The sequence below is a fragment of the Magallana gigas genome, chromosome 4, assembly GCF_963853765.1.
Source record: "Magallana gigas chromosome 4, xbMagGiga1.1, whole genome shotgun sequence".
Classification (NCBI taxonomy): Eukaryota; Metazoa; Mollusca; class Bivalvia; order Ostreida; family Ostreidae; genus Magallana; species Magallana gigas.
Genome location: NC_088856.1, coordinates 25,390,045 through 25,406,601, shown reverse-complemented (window position 1 = coordinate 25,406,601; position 16,557 = coordinate 25,390,045). Strand labels below are relative to the sequence as shown.

The following is a 16,557-nucleotide window of genomic DNA, read 5'->3' as shown; positions in this document are numbered from 1 at the left end:
ATTCTAATTCTTTGATGTAGACCTGGTTCCTTATTAAACAAACCCACAAGCCTTTAACCCCCAAATATTTTGTGAAAAGTTTGGTTGAAACTGGCTCTATTGGAGAAGTTGATAAATTAATATGTAAAAGTTATCAGAAGTTTCCCCTATGGATGTTTTGTGACATGTTCGTTTGAAACTGGCCATGGACAAGGCGACAAAAATTCAATTAAAAAATTAAGACTGATGGACAGACAGACAAATGAGAGTTTATAATTTAAACAAGTTAAAAGACCAACACTGGTGAAAAGGTGATCAAAAATTCTAAATAGCTTTCATCTCAGGTAAGCAAAAAAATGAAAAATTAGCAATCATCATTTTATACTGCATTGTAGAGAGAGCAGATTATATGTACTGGTAACTGTAACTTAATGCAAAAATGTAACAAATGTTCAAAAAATCCACACTTCAAATGTAAACTTGACATTTAGCGATAAGTTTGATAAAAATGAAAGCTGCAAAGTCTGTCAGAAATGATTTATAAATTACAATTACACAGACAAATACTGTAAATTACGTATACAGTACTCTAAAGTTTATACATTTAGTTCAACTGAATGACTTATGGCTTTTCATAACTAATGTTTTGAACATAATTATATTCATTCTTTTGACTCCCACAGATTTCAAAAATCTAATGAAATAACACCTGGATATATCTGTCAAGTAAATTTGTTGCAATAAAAAAGGGTATAATAAAACATTATATTAAAATTTTTCAAGCATTCACATTAAATAATCAATAATTAAAAACAGTTTGTGTAAAACAAAAAAAATTACTAATTCCAAGATCAAAGATGATTTCATTAAAACTTCATCTCTTCTAGTTGACTAGTAGTTCAATTTACACAATCTTGTGCACTTAATAAGCAAGACATTGTTTTTTTTTTATATATATAAACTTTTATATTGAGAATATTTAAGACACATGTATAATTCAAGATATATAATCACTCACTCATAAAAGTAAAATAAGAATATACATCTAATGCATGCTTTCTTCAAAATATGCTCAATGACATGTAATATGGCAACAAATTTTCTTCATCAAAGTTTAACATGATTTGAATGAAGAGCAGTGAGAATTTTCACCTGAAAAATAATGTGATGGAACAAAACAATAATGTAGGTTTGTACGAGTATAAGCAAAATAATATACAATATTTTGATCATTTGCAAAAAAAAACAAAAAAAAAAAACATGTTCAATAAAAAAAAAAATTAAAAAAGTTCTTGGAAAAAAAAAGCATAAAAGAGTTCAGAGAATAAATTGGGTAGCTGTACATATCTAGGCAAAACACATGTCAAGTAACACAAATATTGATGTGGATGCTTTAGTATTAACATAAACTTGTAAATTTTGGTGACATATTAAAAGTAAAATATAAAATCATATAAAAAAGCAACCCTATAATAAAAACAATTCTTATAATTGAGCCTCTACTCTGGCAAAATAAATAAATTCACATTACATAAAAAAGCAAAAACTACATTAAATACCTTAATTATTGAGTCTGTATTGTACTAAAAAGAATTTATCAACAATAAAGAGTATTTTCTCCCAAACATCATAGTACATGAAAAAAAAAAACCCAAATAAAATTGACAACATACTTATATAATAACAAAATTAGGATTCAACTTTAGTCATATCACAATTTATCTATATATTTCTATCCAGAAAAGATATATTTCCTCTGGCCTTGCTTTCAGTTCCCTGGGTAGGGTGGGGGTTGTTGGGGGTTTGTGGGATAGGGTGGGTAACCATCATCTGGGGGAGGGGCTACAAAACAGCAAAACATACATTGAAGAAATATTAAGTGCATGCACCAGTTACTTACTAGACTAGTTACAAACAAATCAGAAATGCATACAAACATTGAAAAACCAATAGCATGTACAAACTTTTATTTTCATCAACAGGCTAAATTTGTTTACATGTGTTTGCTCATTTATCATTTATTTAATTATATACCATTTTTGAATAAGTTTTCTCGTTATGTCACAAATGAGATAATTTTATTACTATGCCCCGAAAATTGCTGAATCACACCGGAAACAGTTATATTGCCCTCCCGGAAACAGTTATATATCACAGGAAATAGTTATATTGCCCTCCCGAAACTGTAATATCACCATCGCGTGCAAGAATTCTGCATATTAATTACGTCGGGTTCGAAATTCAACGAGCCAGTTGCTAAGCAAACGTAAACAGATCCGCGAATTTTAAACATGTCAGGCCAACGTCTGCGGTTTGTTCATCTAAATTCAGATGAACTCGATAGTTTAATTGATGAAAAAAATTCGGCAAATACGACAAAAGTGATAAACTCAAGCGTGAGTGTTTTAAAAATATTTGCCTCTGCCTTGTGAATTAAATAAATATGTTCATAACCCGACTTTGATTTGTTTAAAAATGTTATATAACATACATTACATGTCTTCTCGGGCGACAATACCAGAATATTTGTCCCTCGGTGACAGGAAAGCCCTGGAGTGTTATGTCGCCCTCTGCCTTCGGCATCGGGCGACATAACACTCCAGGGCTTTCCTGCCACCTAGGGGCAAATATTCTGGTATGTCGCCCTCGATGCCATGTAATATATGTATAATTCTTTACTTAACATTTTTCTTTCTTTTTTGCATTTTCAATAAATGTAGTTGTACATTTGTATAAATTGTAAATCATGTGTACTCTCTTAAGCAGGGGATGAAAATACAATGTATATGCTTATTAGAATTTTCACCTTAAAAAAAACCCCTCCCTGCTGCCTTTGCCTACTGAACACATACCTGAGGGCGCTGCCTTGCTCTCCTGAGGGGGGTACCCTGACCCGGTCATTGGTGGTGCTTGCTGTACTGGGGAATACCCTCCTTGTACAGGGGGTGGGTGCTGAACATACCCTTGGTAAGGGTACTGGTTTTGAGCTGTGGGGTACTGTGTATAAGGTTGCTGAGGAGGATACTGGTTTGGATAGGATTGTTGTGTTCCCGTGGTGATAATCATCTGATTGGCTGGTTGTCTGTACACCTGACCAGCTGACCTTTGCCCTATTTAAAAAGAATAGAGTTGAAATGATGTAAACACTTGCATTTCTAAATTGTTAACTTTATAGCATTTCCCTGTTTGATTCAGAAAACGCCACTGGTGACTAATGAGAATATTACAATATAATGAAATCAGCATTAGACTTGAAAGTTAAAACATATCATTTTTGACTAAATTTTTGATTATTCAAATTTATAAATTTTATTATTAATCATATACATTTGTATAACATTTGTAAATCTGTCTGACATGTTTATTTTGAACTCAATGCCAGTGTGTAAGATAAAACTCTCCAAAAATGAAAAACATACATTACGATTAAGTCAGTTACATTCATAAACTTTCACACTGAAATTGACTTCTTTGAAAAAAACATTTCTAGCAAGGCATAAGGCATGCTGAAATGATGTGCTTAATTTTAGACAATATTTCATAATTCCTTTTCAAAAATTATCCTATCTCTATTAACTTCAGCAAATTTCTATGTAGATTTTGAGGTTGAAGGTCACTCAACTGTAAACTTTTTTTACATATGTATTTCAGGTGTCTTTATGTTTGGAAAATTCTTTAAGAACGTATTGATGGTGATGATGAATTATAAATTTGTTTCATAATCAAGTTTGTTAAATTTTTCTTGAATATTGAATAGAAGCAAATTTCTAAAGGAGTGTGCTGAGAGAGAATGAACCTTTATTGAATAAATATCAGGATGGATAATTACATGTAAATTACTTTAGTCAAACTCAAATTCCCTGGATCACTTACTTCGCATACAACAACAGCAGACGACGACTATAGAGACAACTATGACAAGGATGATCAGCCCGGCCACTATTCCAATGATGGCCGCGATAGACATGGAGGCATTCCTTACCACGTTGTAACTGCTTTCAAAATCGGAATGATTGGAATCAAAGTCTGCAAGAGAGAAAAATCGATAAAATTTCAGTTTTAATAAATACATGTATCACAATGTTATATTTCTAAGACTTAAATTCTTATGCATATACTTTAATACTGCATTACTGATCATAACCTCACATTTGAAAAGCTTATACTGCCAGTATATAAATTATGTAAAAATTAAACCATTTAAAGAAAGCATTTGCTGTTGGTTTTGAAATATATCATAACTGTAATACATGTAATTGTATACATTGGCATAAGCATATGATACATGTAAGTACTGATATTACATATTTACTTATTTACAGATTAACATAATTATTTTAAAAAGTGAAATTTGATAAATATTTACTTAAATTTTCAAAACATTTTCAGTTTTCGAATGCAACAGATCAGCTGACAGAAAAGGAACAAACAAAATACATGTATTATTCAATTAAGAAATAAAGAGCAATTCAAAAAGTTCACCAGGATATGAAGTTGATTGGTCCCGTGATCAAATCCTGTGAAGCCCAAAAGGCTTCTTAGTAGATTTGATCACATACAGTGTACCCACCAACTTCATATCTCAGTGAACTTTTTAATATTGCTGTTTATTTTTTATATTAATGTTTGGAATAAAAGAGAAATCATTCAGAACTGTTAAAATTACAAGAGATTTTATGTTTACAATAATCCAAGCCACAAGCGATAAGCTCGTGCTCTGATCATTGTGAGGTCATGAAAAAGTTCATACAGAATTGAACGTTTTCACTATTCGATAGGTTCATGTAACGAAAAATATTTGTAAATGTAAATATTGAGAATAGAGGTGCTGTACATGTACATGTACCATGTGTACATATAATGATCCATGATGTATATCGGATTACAATAAACTTCAATCTTACCATCTGAATCACAGAAAGCAATCCCTAGCCACAAGGAAATCAAAACAGCACATAGTTGTAGATCTTTGATCCGCCACATGCTTGCAGTCTACAGGAAACAAAATAATTATGATGTTAATTTCCTTCAATGTATTTAAAAAAAAAAACCTTTCCGAAAAGTGTATGAAAGAAAATTCACCCACTTTGAATATCTTTAACTGTTTTTAAAATCTGTAGATTGTTAAAGCAGAGACATAAATAACAATTATGTCTCTGGTTAAAGCTAATACCAGAGACATAAATAACAGAGATTGGCAACACCGCCATTAACGTGTTTTGTTGTTGAAAAAATGTTAATTATGTCTCTGCTAATACATTTTCTAATGACTAGAAAATGAAACAAAATTTTAAAAAATAAATAATGAGTTCTGAATTACCTATGCTAAAGCTAAGTAGTATACTAGTATATACATAGACTTGACCCTATTGATGACTACTATACTGGTTTCTGTTATTCTACATGTATACATGTTTCATCGGCTTGTCAGTTCATTCAATCTTGGCGGGAAGAGATATTCAATAATCAAAGTGGTTTCATAGACACTTACAGATCTGCTTTCTTAAGTAATCCTTCCTTGTTTATCAAAGCGATGTATTTTAAACCAAATTGGAAAATCCCTGTTTATGCCGGAAATTACGCGATTCCCCTCATTTACGCAGTGACTCGTATATGTTTCAAGTATATCGAACCCGAACAGTAACCTCCACACGACATGCATTACGCCCACACCAAAAAAGTAAAGTATTTTCTCAGTAAATTTATATATTTTTACATGGTTTTTGGCCTACTAACGGCATTAATAAACGCCCTTTCTTTTTTTTATGCAGCATTGTGGATTTTGTATATTTAATTTCGATCTTCTTCCTTAAATACACATGTACATTTGCTCTTAAAATGAAAGATATCGATGAAAAGAGTATACTACTTAACTACATGTAGTACACGTAAAAGCAATCTACCGGAACTATAAACACTGTGCCGGATAATTATGCCAGTGCCATTAGGTAGCATTTTTGCACCCGTCTATGCTACATATATCGAAAAATTCAAATATGCCATGTGATAGACTCAATCTAATTAAAATTAGACCTTTCATCTCGCTCTCTGTTATATATGGATACCGCTCCGGTATCCATATATAACAGAGAGCGAGATGAAAGGTCTAATTTTAATTAGATTGATGATAGACTATATGTGTTATCATTGTACATCACCTGTCAAGTAAAATAATTACCCTTCAAAATTAAATTCCTACTGAAAAATATTTTTTTCCATAGGAAAAGCAATATTCCCACCGGAAATTTGAAAATTTCGATCGGAATACACCCCCCCCCCCACCTCATACAGGCCTAGGAATTTCAATTAAATTCCGATAGGATTTGATAAAATCCAATAGGAAATCTTAATTTCCTATTGGAAACTACCTGTCTGAATCAAATTCATGCAGGAAAATAAAACCATTCTCCTACAGGAAATATAATTCCTCAAGGATTTTTAGAAAATCCTATAGGATTGTGAATATTTCCTGTAGAAGAATAATTTCTCCTATGGGAATTAAAAGTATATGTGGCGTATTTTGTCATGCTAAAAAATATTTGATTGATTTATTTAAATATGTTATATAAAGATATATTTTCACAATAAGTTATGCAGTTTATATCAATCGGGTTAAAAAGAAAGAAAAAAGAGATAGACTGAATTAAACTAAGTTTTTATCATGAAGTTGTAGGGGTTTGCTATAGTCAGGTTCGTACGTGCTCCATGTGTTCCATGTCTTTACTTCGTAAGTTATGAACCACAAGTGGATTTTCGTTTAGAGAAATTTTTGAATAAAGAATAAATAAACACTCTCAGTACATGCATCCCTCGGGGAGAGGGGGTATTCACTCATTTTACCGTGTCGTTGAAGCTAAAATAGTCACTGTTTCATCTTTATTACACATAATTACCAACAATTTATATCGTTCTACGTTAATGAATAACGGAATAATAATGGTTTCATTCATTCATTTATTTCAATCTCAACACCATTGCACAATGGTACACAGAGATTATAATAATACAATATGTGGTATTTCTTAATAATTAACAATGCATGCGTAAGCGAGAGAGAGAGAGAGAGAAAAAAAAACCATATATAACTCTGACTCGTTAATACAAATGTGAAGTATGGGGGTTCTAACCTGGGGAGCATTTTTTATTTATTTATGGTTCGAGTATCATCTGATATAGGAATTATATAATTTAAGACATAAAAACATGATTCTAATTTGTAAACAAACTGTTCTTCCATCTGTGTTACATGTATAGGTTTTTCCGCACTCATGCGCAGTGGCGTTACAAATGGCCGATCACTTTAATACTAATCAGACGTTTAGCATATTTAGAGACAAATAACTAAAGAAAGAACATGTTTTACGGGCCTAGAGTTTGTGAAACGTCTAATTATAATTAAGAAGCATGATGTATATTTTTACTGAAACTCATGTCAAAAATTTTACTCCAAATACGCCACATATACCTTTAACATTTTCGTATGGGATTTTAATTTTAAAAGGTAAATATCTCACCTGTCAGGTGAAACACACTAAAAACAAAAGTGGTTTTATGCTCTGACTAGACGATAGTCTATCAATTGGTATATATAGATTTTTTCGAAACTGCATCGAAAGCGGGTGCAAAAATGCCACCTTGGCACTGGCATAATTATCCGACACAGTGTTTATACCTTAGTGTAAGCACGCTTTGTTTGAGGACAAGAATCATTCACTCTGTGTTACTCAAAACAGGTGCAACGTAAAAAAAAAACATGCCGAGCAAAAACTGTTGCGTTTGCTTTCATGAACATCTATAGGAAGTAGTACAACTGTGAGAGAAGTACTGCAGATCGAGTAGATGCAGTTCGTTCTTTGCAAAGAATGTGTGCGTTGTGACATTTTATGCCAAAAATGCAGGGGGAATGTTTATAGATTAAAAAATGGGGGTAGGTCAGTTAGAATCTGAAATCCGTCCCCTTGTCATCCCGGCATCAGGTACGTCCCCTTATACAAAGCTTAAGGATGCATGCAGTTAATTAATTGTTAATACGGAAAGAGTTCAGTTGAATGTACGGTGAATGATGATAGAATTCGAATGCCTGGTAAAAATCATTCTACATCTACAAGCACCATTCTTCCTGTTCCTTCTGTTGAAAAAAAACTAAGACGACTTGCATTGTTTATAGCAAAGGATTTGAAACCTAGCTTTGAAGTCGCGTCGCGCGAGACTTTCGATATAAATTGCTTATATGTCCCTGGTTGTAAATAAACGCATATAAAGAACATGTATCGTTTATAATCGAAAGAAAACTGAAAATTTAAATTTAAAGATAATCAAGTAAAAAAGCGCGATAACTTATACTGCTCGGACAACGACTGTGAATCTCTTTTTTTTTCAATCACTGTGCATTACGAGAACTAGAACCTAAGAGTTTGCTGTGTATGGCCTAAAATCAAGACGTGGAAAGGAAATCGATGTTTTTTGTAAAGACAGAAACCCATACAGATCCTATAGGTTAATTCAATTGTTATTCGCAATATACCCTTTCATGTTTATAAATGTCATTCATGAAAACTGCTGCTCACTTAGCCTTACATGAATGAAAATAAGGAAAACATTCTGAATCTAAATTTACAAGATTCCAACCAGGAGGCACGAAGCACATTTGTTATTTGTACTTGGAAAGGTTGGGTTTTTTCTTCTCATATTAAAGGTGTCGCATAAATTAATTAATCATTATCATTGTTATAATATGTGTTACCAGTTCGTTAAATGCATTCGTGACGAGAGAGAGAGAGAGAGAGAGAGAGAGAGAGAGAGAGAGAGAGAGAGAGAGAGAGAGAGAGAGAGAGAGAGAGACTTTTTTTTACCATATTATTTTTATTTTTGATGTAAAATTAAAAAATGCGAGTTTAACATCATGCTTCTCTCGACTCCTAAAAAATTATGTTTACAATTACCGGTTCAGAAGCACGATTTGCCATTTTATTACTTGACCCGATTAAAGTCTTAAAAATCCAATTAATCAACAAAAATGTTATGAATAATGATAAATGTGATTTAAAAAAACAATTTTCAAATTTCAATACTAAAGAAGTTATAACTTCGCACAATTGCAAACGACTGCATGAAATTAGATTTGCGAGAAGTCACGCGCACTTGACTTATATAATTTACTGGGCCCTTTGTGTTGAACTAAAATACAAGTATAAACTGCCAATAAATGTTATGTTTGGACTTGGGACGTGTACAGTATCTGGTTGTAATAAGTTTAGGACAGCTCTTAAATATATGACGGTTTTGTGAAACGTTATAACAACTGTTAGACTAAATTAAGACAGATCATAGTTATAAGGTACATGTAGATTTGTGAAAGAGGCCCAAGTACTATTCTTTTAATTTATAAAAATTCTTCTTCGTAACGCTCAAGTTACCGCGCCAGTTTAAACATACAATGCACTTTTTTCTAGATTTAAAATTACAGTGTATATGACATTAATGTAATGTATTGCGCTAACCCAGATACCGTATACACAAAGATGTATATTAAATCTCCTTCATCATAACTTTATTATTCATATACACACAAATTAACACAGTTTTATGCAACTTCCTTGTCTGCATTTTTGTTTTGATATTTTTCATTTACCATTAGATTTGTATTTTTTCTGATACTATACCTGAACAATACCTTATCAATTGTCATTACAGTACATATTTTGTAATTTCAATATTTTATTTATTGCACAAATTTTCAATGCAGCATTGTTTATCATATGAATTAAATGACAAATGGTCGCTAAGTTACGCTTACAATAATTTATAATTTTGTTGTTACGTACAATATACATATATATTCTGACCTTTTTTTTTAGTTTGATGAAACACATAACGATATACACACTATTTTTGCATCAAGTGATTGTAAGCATACGCACGTACGTACCGCTACATGTATTTAGTCAATGACATGTACAATGTATGCAAACCGCCCATCAGTTTTTTTAACTGTTCTGGAAAATGTACATGTGACTCTTATAAAACGTACTTCTGTATAATAAAAAAATAATTTATTGAAAATTTCTAATAAAACAAAAACAAAAAGAAAACAAAATCAAAAACAGAAACAAAAAAAAATGAACAGAACCCCCCCCCCCCCCAAATAAAAAAACAACAAAAAAACACCCCCCACCCCCCCTAAGAAATAAATAAACAAATAAACAAAACTGGAGAAACAGAAATAAGAAATTATTATAATAATCAGGATTATGTTTTTACTAGGAGTCCTTCTCTAAAACAAAATACGCATCCGGGTTGGTGGCTTGACATTTCACATTTTCAAGTTCAAAGTAATTATCATCACTTGGTTTACTCATGTCGCATGTTGGTTTCTCCAGTGACAAAATGCCAACTTCTTGCTTCGAGTTGGCTGGTTCTAACATCCTGTATTCTCCGTCTGATGGTAACGAGTCTGCGCGCGCATCCCGGATATGGTCATACTCTTCATGTCTGATGGCATTGTTGGAATTGCTTTCGTTAAGATGGTTATATGTGTTCAAATTACAATCTTGGTACTTGTGGGATTCCTCGCTATTTTGACTTTTAGAAGATGGTTCTATCGGCCTTTGGCACTGGAAATAGAACAATATTGCTGTATTTTTAGAAGAAATCTACAACATAGTACAAACGTATGTTCACTGTGCCTCTATTTAAAAGATTTGTTTTACAGATGCTATATTATACAATGCTTTGTTACTTAATGGTATTTTATTTCTACTTTACAGTCACTTTGAAATTTAACTACTGAGTACAACATATGCTATAATTAATTTGCAGTTTATAAAAAGAACCCCACTAAGCTGTATTCTTACTTTTTATCAAATATTTTTCCCCAATTAATTTTCGAATATTTTCGTAAAAGTACTATAAATTGTATATACTCTACTGTTATACATGAATCACTAGTATTCCATTTTGATCCCACTAATTTTAAAATCTAAATTTTAAACAAGAAAACACAAATATCTATAAACTTACGATTTCATCATTGACATCACAGTATGTGTAATGTGCATTATCATATTTGTATTCGGCTTTCTCTCCGTGTAATTGTGTTTTTCTCTGTGTGTCTACCTGTGAAGAGTACCTGAAAAATGTACATGATTCTATTATTTAATCTGCTGATCGAGTAACGAATTAATAAATCAATAAATAAAATAATCAGAAAAAAAACATCTGGACTGAATGCAGTGGATTTGCATATCACAGAAAATATGACCAGTTTTAAAAGATATTTTCATACTACGAAATAATTATATTTTCATACTACGGAATGATCATATGTCTGGAATTTCGTAATAATACATCATACACGTGAATGACATCCACAAGAACATTAAACTACCAAATTTATCTTTGTATAACCAAGAGAATCGTCAATTCACGAAACTGTTTTCTCATGTTGACTAGTACAAATAACACCACTTGATAATTATACCTTGAATTTGTAAGTCTGTGCATCTTTTTTGTGTACAGTAATATCAACAACCCCGTGACCATGACTCCGGCCACGAATCCAAGGATGGTTCCGACTGCGACTCCAACCCGCAACCTGTCTATTGTGGCCCGCATGTCATCATCTAAAAATCAGAGATCTGGAACTCGTACTTGATATATTTTTATATGGGTATATTTATATCTACTAAATATTATTTTCTCTATTTCTTACGGAAACATATAGTTAATTCATAGCTCTATGGAAACAGCCAGACTGAAATCTACACGCCCCGTTTATCGATTGGTCGAAACTGCAAGCTGAATGCAACAGATTTGCATATTAAAGAAAATAAGACTTGTCTTAAAAGTGATTATCATACTTTTTCAACACATTCGGTTATTATATATACAATCATGTACATGTAATTTTATACACTAATATTTATAAAATAGTATTAAATGTAAAGTCGAAAAATGATACTTGACAAGAATTGGTCTTAGGCCAGTACTGCATGATCGAAAAGGTGAAACAAAATGAAAAATATGACCCAGAAAAATTATGCGCAAAAGAATTATTAGCCTTGACCTTTCATCCAGACAAAAAAATCTTTAAGATCGCAGGGCACACACTAACCCATGGGTTTCATCGCTGAAGTTTGAGCCTAGTGTGAGGCAAAGAAAATGTGGTATGGACGAAAGGAATTGAAAAAAAAAAAACGGACAAAGAGACTGACGAATTTTTTTTTTTTTTTTTTTTTTTTTTATTGAACTTTGTCGACGAATTACTGATTGATACAGGCTACCTGCCGAGCGGGCCTAAATAAGAACTTGTGTAGTACATGGTCCTTAACTGAAATTGACTTTAGGATTCAGTTTTTATTCAGAACGTGAAACTCAAATACGAACAATTGACATGCAACAACAGTGATACATATTTTAGCGCTTTTTAATGCATTATCTTGTTGGTGATATGAAAGACAATTAATTAAAGTAAAAGTAAAGAATATAAAAAAGCAAGATTTTGCAATCGTATTAAAAACATGAGGCACATTGTCACGGTTAATGTGAATTTAAAAAGGAAAGTTAACAATATAATATTTATATAGGTACGTTACATTACCTAAGTGAATACTTTCATGATTAAAAAAAACCCATGGAATTTGCCTCGCAGTTGTAATTTCTTTAGACGTATACCTTCGATTTCGTCAGATAATTTCAGTGCTTCTTGGTCTGGCGTTTCCTCTTGAGCCGAGATAATTCCTAATCCTACACAGAAACGACAAATCAATTGATAAATATAGGCCCTATTTAAATATGGATTGATAGATAAATAGATAGATAGATAGATAGATAGATAGATATTCTTACCGAAAAGAGGTTTTGTCTCATTGAAAAAATTAATGATTGCAGGTTTTTTGTTTCGACATATTTCCCGACCAATTAACTCGACAAACACATGGAATAGATCGTCCGAATCCTCTTTGCTGTCATCATCGGGACTGTCCTCATCATCTGTAATAAAGATAGGAAATTAGATATTTTTCTCTTTACTGTACCCCCTTTAAATATTTGAATATTGATATTGGTGCTGTTGTTCACATATAGAAAATATGCAGGAAGAACCAGGTTTTTGTGCACAAAGAAAATACCAAATTTAACGATTAAACGAATTACTTAAGACGCATCCTTCATACATAACTTTATCATGCGTTTCATTAAAAGTAATATTTCAGTGATAAATACCATTGCTGCAATGTGATTTAGAACGGTCTTTGACGCAAACTTGTACTAATGTCGCTGGGAAACCAGGTTGACCTTTATTTCCCGTGCATTTAATTCTATAAAACAACGAGAAAGTAAGTAAATATAAGGGAAAACCACAGTTCGTGTTGAGAGAGAGAGAGAGAGAGAGAGAGAGAGAGAGAGAGAGAGAGAGAGAGAGAGAGAGATTGATTTCCAATTTGAATCAAAGCTCTATGTAAAACGGATGTTTTTCTTCCTTAACTTATTTTCTGATATGAAAATAGAAGACAATCTAAAACTCACTCGAGAGAGAACTCTTGAAAAGATTGAGAGTGAACCATATTCCTCAGAATAAGTGTATAAAGTACGACCAAACCTGTTCAAAATAAACATAATTACTTTGTTTGTAACAATTATTTATCGTCAAATTCAAAGAAAAATTCAAGTAGGTAAGCACATTTATCGTAAAATTATGGTCTCCTTTAGCTCTCTCTCTCTCTCTCTCTCTCTCTCTCTCTCTCTCTCTCTCTCTCTCTCTCTCTCTCTCTCTCATAATTTAGGCCAGGTAAAGTTAAACAAGGTTTAAAATGAATCACTTTTTGAAAATACGATAACATCTGGCGCACTGTTTTTAATTCGCAAACTATTCAAAATTGACACACAGTGATTTTAACTTTAAAAGATTTAAAAACGGGGTACATTTTATTGAAAAATATTCCAAAAAGATATATAAAGAATAAAAAAAAGTAAATTCAGAAATGCTGTTTGTTAATAATAATTATTAATGTAACCTTACCTAATCTAATCGTTTTATGACACAAAAGCATCTTCCGGGTTGAGAATGTCTTATTCGGTGAAAGCGTACAATATCTTAAAACACTTTTGTTAAGGAAAAGTAATATATGTGGAAAATAAACGCGTCATTTCTCCCATCAAGAAATGAATCATGTTATGCATGACTGGTTAAGACGTGTCTTAACTTTACTTATAAACGGAAGGATTGTCATCTTTTTGAAACAAACTTGTAAACTAAGGAAAGAGATATATATTCCCTTAAGAGGTGTTTTCCGATCAATAACGAGGATCGTTATTTTTAGATAATATAGTTACTAGGACAAAATATGACTCACTTATCAAACCAGACTCCCATTATCATGTTGTTTATCTCTCAATCTTGTTTATTTCTCATTCACTAAATAAATATAACTTTGCCTAAGGGATTTGTTGTTTAAAGGGGCTCGACATTTAGGTCTACACAATAACTTCCCGTGCATCATGAACAATTTATTTTAAAACAATATATAATCAAAAATTGGAATCGTAACAGTGAAAATCATTTGATTTGTAATTGTGAGGTAAAACTTACTACAAAATGGTCACAAACCCTTTTTTAAAGAGTTATTTTCATGTATAAGAATATATTGCAGAAACGCCTCTCATATGTTTACTGTAAATGTATCTCAATAAACAATTCTAACCAATTGTGATATACTACTAATACACTAAATTCAGTGAAAATGAGATTTAGTAGATAAAATAAAAGTAACTTGCATATGTCTGCATAGGTGTTCTTGACTGGGACCACACGCCTAATATCTCTTTCTCATTTAGAGCCAATTCTAAATTGTGCTAATTCTAAAAGTAAATCTGCAGATTTTCAGAAGATGCAATGATGCGATAGGGAAGGATTGGGGCAAAACCTCAAAGATGAGAAAACAGTCTTAAGGTGAACGAACACACAACATAAATAATAGTAATACGTTATTTAAAGCATATCGCTTTTATTTTATATTTATTCTTAAGCCTTTGCTTCTTTGCACTTCCACCTTCACATCTTTGCAAATTTTTGCGATCGCAAATTAATCCTTAAATAATTGGCCACTCGATATCATGGGTGCGCCATGTCTCGATATTTGTTTGTTTGTTTTTTTTTCAATATAATTTGAACTAAATGGTACATCCTCTATGAATTAACACGGTTTTTACTGAATGCAATAAAGTTCAAAAGAATTCTACTCTATAATTATTTAGGTCTTTTATTTGTATGTACGAAATTTATTATTATATATATGCAGAAAGCTCAGTCCGACCCAAAGGTTAGGATTTTTTGTATCCATCCAATAAATCTCCTATTAACAATAAATCGCTTTACTTGCACAAAATATTATTAATATAAAATAAATATAATATAAATAAATATAGTATATAAAACGTGTTATTGTGGTATTAAACTCATTGTGTTTCAAATGATATCTCTTATGACCACGCTCGTTATCCGGGTAATACAATGTACATACTGGTATCATTGCGTTCTCTAAAGTTGCCCCATAACATTTCTGATCAAAATATTCGGCACATATTGACATAATTTGAGTCCTCACAAGAAGTGGTTTCTTCTGAAATAAAAATTGCATCGAGTAATAGTTTTATATTTAAGGACGTTTTTTAAACCAATATTTGCCAAATAAGTAAACGGAAACCCCTTTATTTTCTGAGGATGAGACCATTCATTACACATTATTACATAAAAGGTGCTATAAATTTTACCTAATTCATTTAATATAAAGCTCAATATATAGTTGAACAGAAAGAAACAACTAGAGCAAAATATATTGTGTTCTTGGAGAGTAACGGAACTTTCACTGAATGCTTATTAATTGAAATAACTGAAATCAGTGATGAAAAATAATCAAATTTTACGTGCCTGGGATCTTTTCTGTCATTTTGCATCAAGATTTATATATTAAAACATTTCACATCTTCAAACAAAAGCATCTTAAATCGTTTAACATTTATATCGTTAGTGGTGTCTGTATTGGCAAGTTTCCAAATTACAATTGACAAATTCCTGTTGTTTGCATGTTTCCAAATTACAATTACAAATTCCTGATGGTGTGTTACATCTTTTGTTTAGGAGTCCAAAGACGATTAATCAGATAACGGGTATTTTCGCAAATGGTTTCAAGACAAATTCAAATTGAAGTAATCAAAGTTATTTACAAAGAATTGAATTTTGAAATCATTCATCAAAAACATTTATTTAAAGAATCATTGTGACACAAAAGATCCAACACTCTATAACGGTATCAAAGTAAATGTAAATGTTTGCTAATTATGATGTAAAATTTTCATGAACAATAGGAAACAAATAAATTATTATTGACAAATACAATGTATCTGTTTAACATTAAAGAATCTAAATCCTCAAGCATGAAATAATCCATGGAAAGTAAAAAAAAAAATTAAGCTACTGTTATATTATCAATTTTTATCTACTGAATACAAAAGCCCTAAGAAATCATGTTTTGAGTCATATAGTGAAACTTGTATCTATGGAAATTAGTTCTTACGGATGCA

At 31.7% G+C, this 16,557-nt stretch overlaps 2 protein-coding genes across 3 annotated transcripts; both read right to left on the bottom strand.

The window, feature by feature from the left end:
- Positions 1-1,557: 1,557 nt before the first annotated feature.
- LOC105323565 (uncharacterized) lies at positions 1,558-5,598 on the bottom strand. The gene is made up of 5 exons (XM_011422625.4): positions 5,471-5,598; positions 4,884-4,971; positions 3,853-4,005; positions 2,832-3,089; positions 1,558-1,821 (listed from the first exon to the last, which is right to left on the bottom strand). The coding sequence occupies exons 2-5, from the start codon at positions 4,960-4,962 to the stop codon at positions 1,748-1,750; spliced, it is 564 nt and encodes a 187-aa protein (XP_011420927.3). The 5' UTR covers positions 4,963-4,971; positions 5,471-5,598; the 3' UTR covers positions 1,558-1,747.
- Positions 5,599-10,016: 4,418 nt separating this feature from the next.
- On the bottom strand, positions 10,017-14,149 carry LOC105323566 (uncharacterized). Of its 2 annotated transcripts, XM_066081742.1 has the most exons (8): positions 13,997-14,149; positions 13,504-13,576; positions 13,201-13,295; positions 12,826-12,969; positions 12,652-12,723; positions 11,459-11,600; positions 10,999-11,107; positions 10,017-10,592 (listed from the first exon to the last, which is right to left on the bottom strand). In XM_066081742.1, exons 1-8 carry the CDS (start codon positions 14,025-14,027, stop codon positions 10,239-10,241), a joined length of 1,020 nt encoding a protein of 339 aa, XP_065937814.1. In that variant the 5' UTR covers positions 14,028-14,149; the 3' UTR covers positions 10,017-10,238. The 2 variants fall into 2 exon arrangements, with proteins under 2 accessions (XP_065937814.1, XP_065937815.1); XM_066081743.1 differs by lacking the exons at positions 13,201-13,295; positions 13,504-13,576 and having other exon boundaries at positions 13,997-14,129.
- Positions 14,150-16,557: the final 2,408 nt, after the last annotated feature.

What these genes read in the sequence shown, in the direction of transcription:
- LOC105323565 (XM_011422625.4), bottom strand. Translation starts at nt 4,962, where the DNA reads ATGTGGCGGATCAAAGATCTACAACTATGTGCTGTTTTGATTTCCTTG. An exon ending in TGCTTTCTGTGATTCAGATG is followed by an intron (nt 4,006 to 4,883) that starts GTAAGATTGAAG and finishes TCTCTCTTGCAG; the next exon opens with ACTTTGATTCCAATCATTCC. An exon ending in CTGCTGTTGTTGTATGCGAA is followed by an intron (nt 3,090 to 3,852) that starts GTAAGTGATCCA and finishes CTTTTTAAATAG; the next exon opens with GGCAAAGGTCAGCTGGTCAG.
- LOC105323566 (XM_066081742.1), bottom strand. Translation starts at nt 14,027, where the DNA reads ATGCTTTTGTGTCATAAAACGATTAGATTAG. An exon ending in TAAATCACATTGCAGCAATG is followed by an intron (nt 12,970 to 13,200) that starts GTATTTATCACT and finishes TCTTTATTACAG; the next exon opens with ATGATGAGGACAGTCCCGAT. An exon ending in ATTATCTGACGAAATCGAAG is followed by an intron (nt 11,601 to 12,651) that starts GTATACGTCTAA and finishes TCTGATTTTTAG; the next exon opens with ATGATGACATGCGGGCCACA.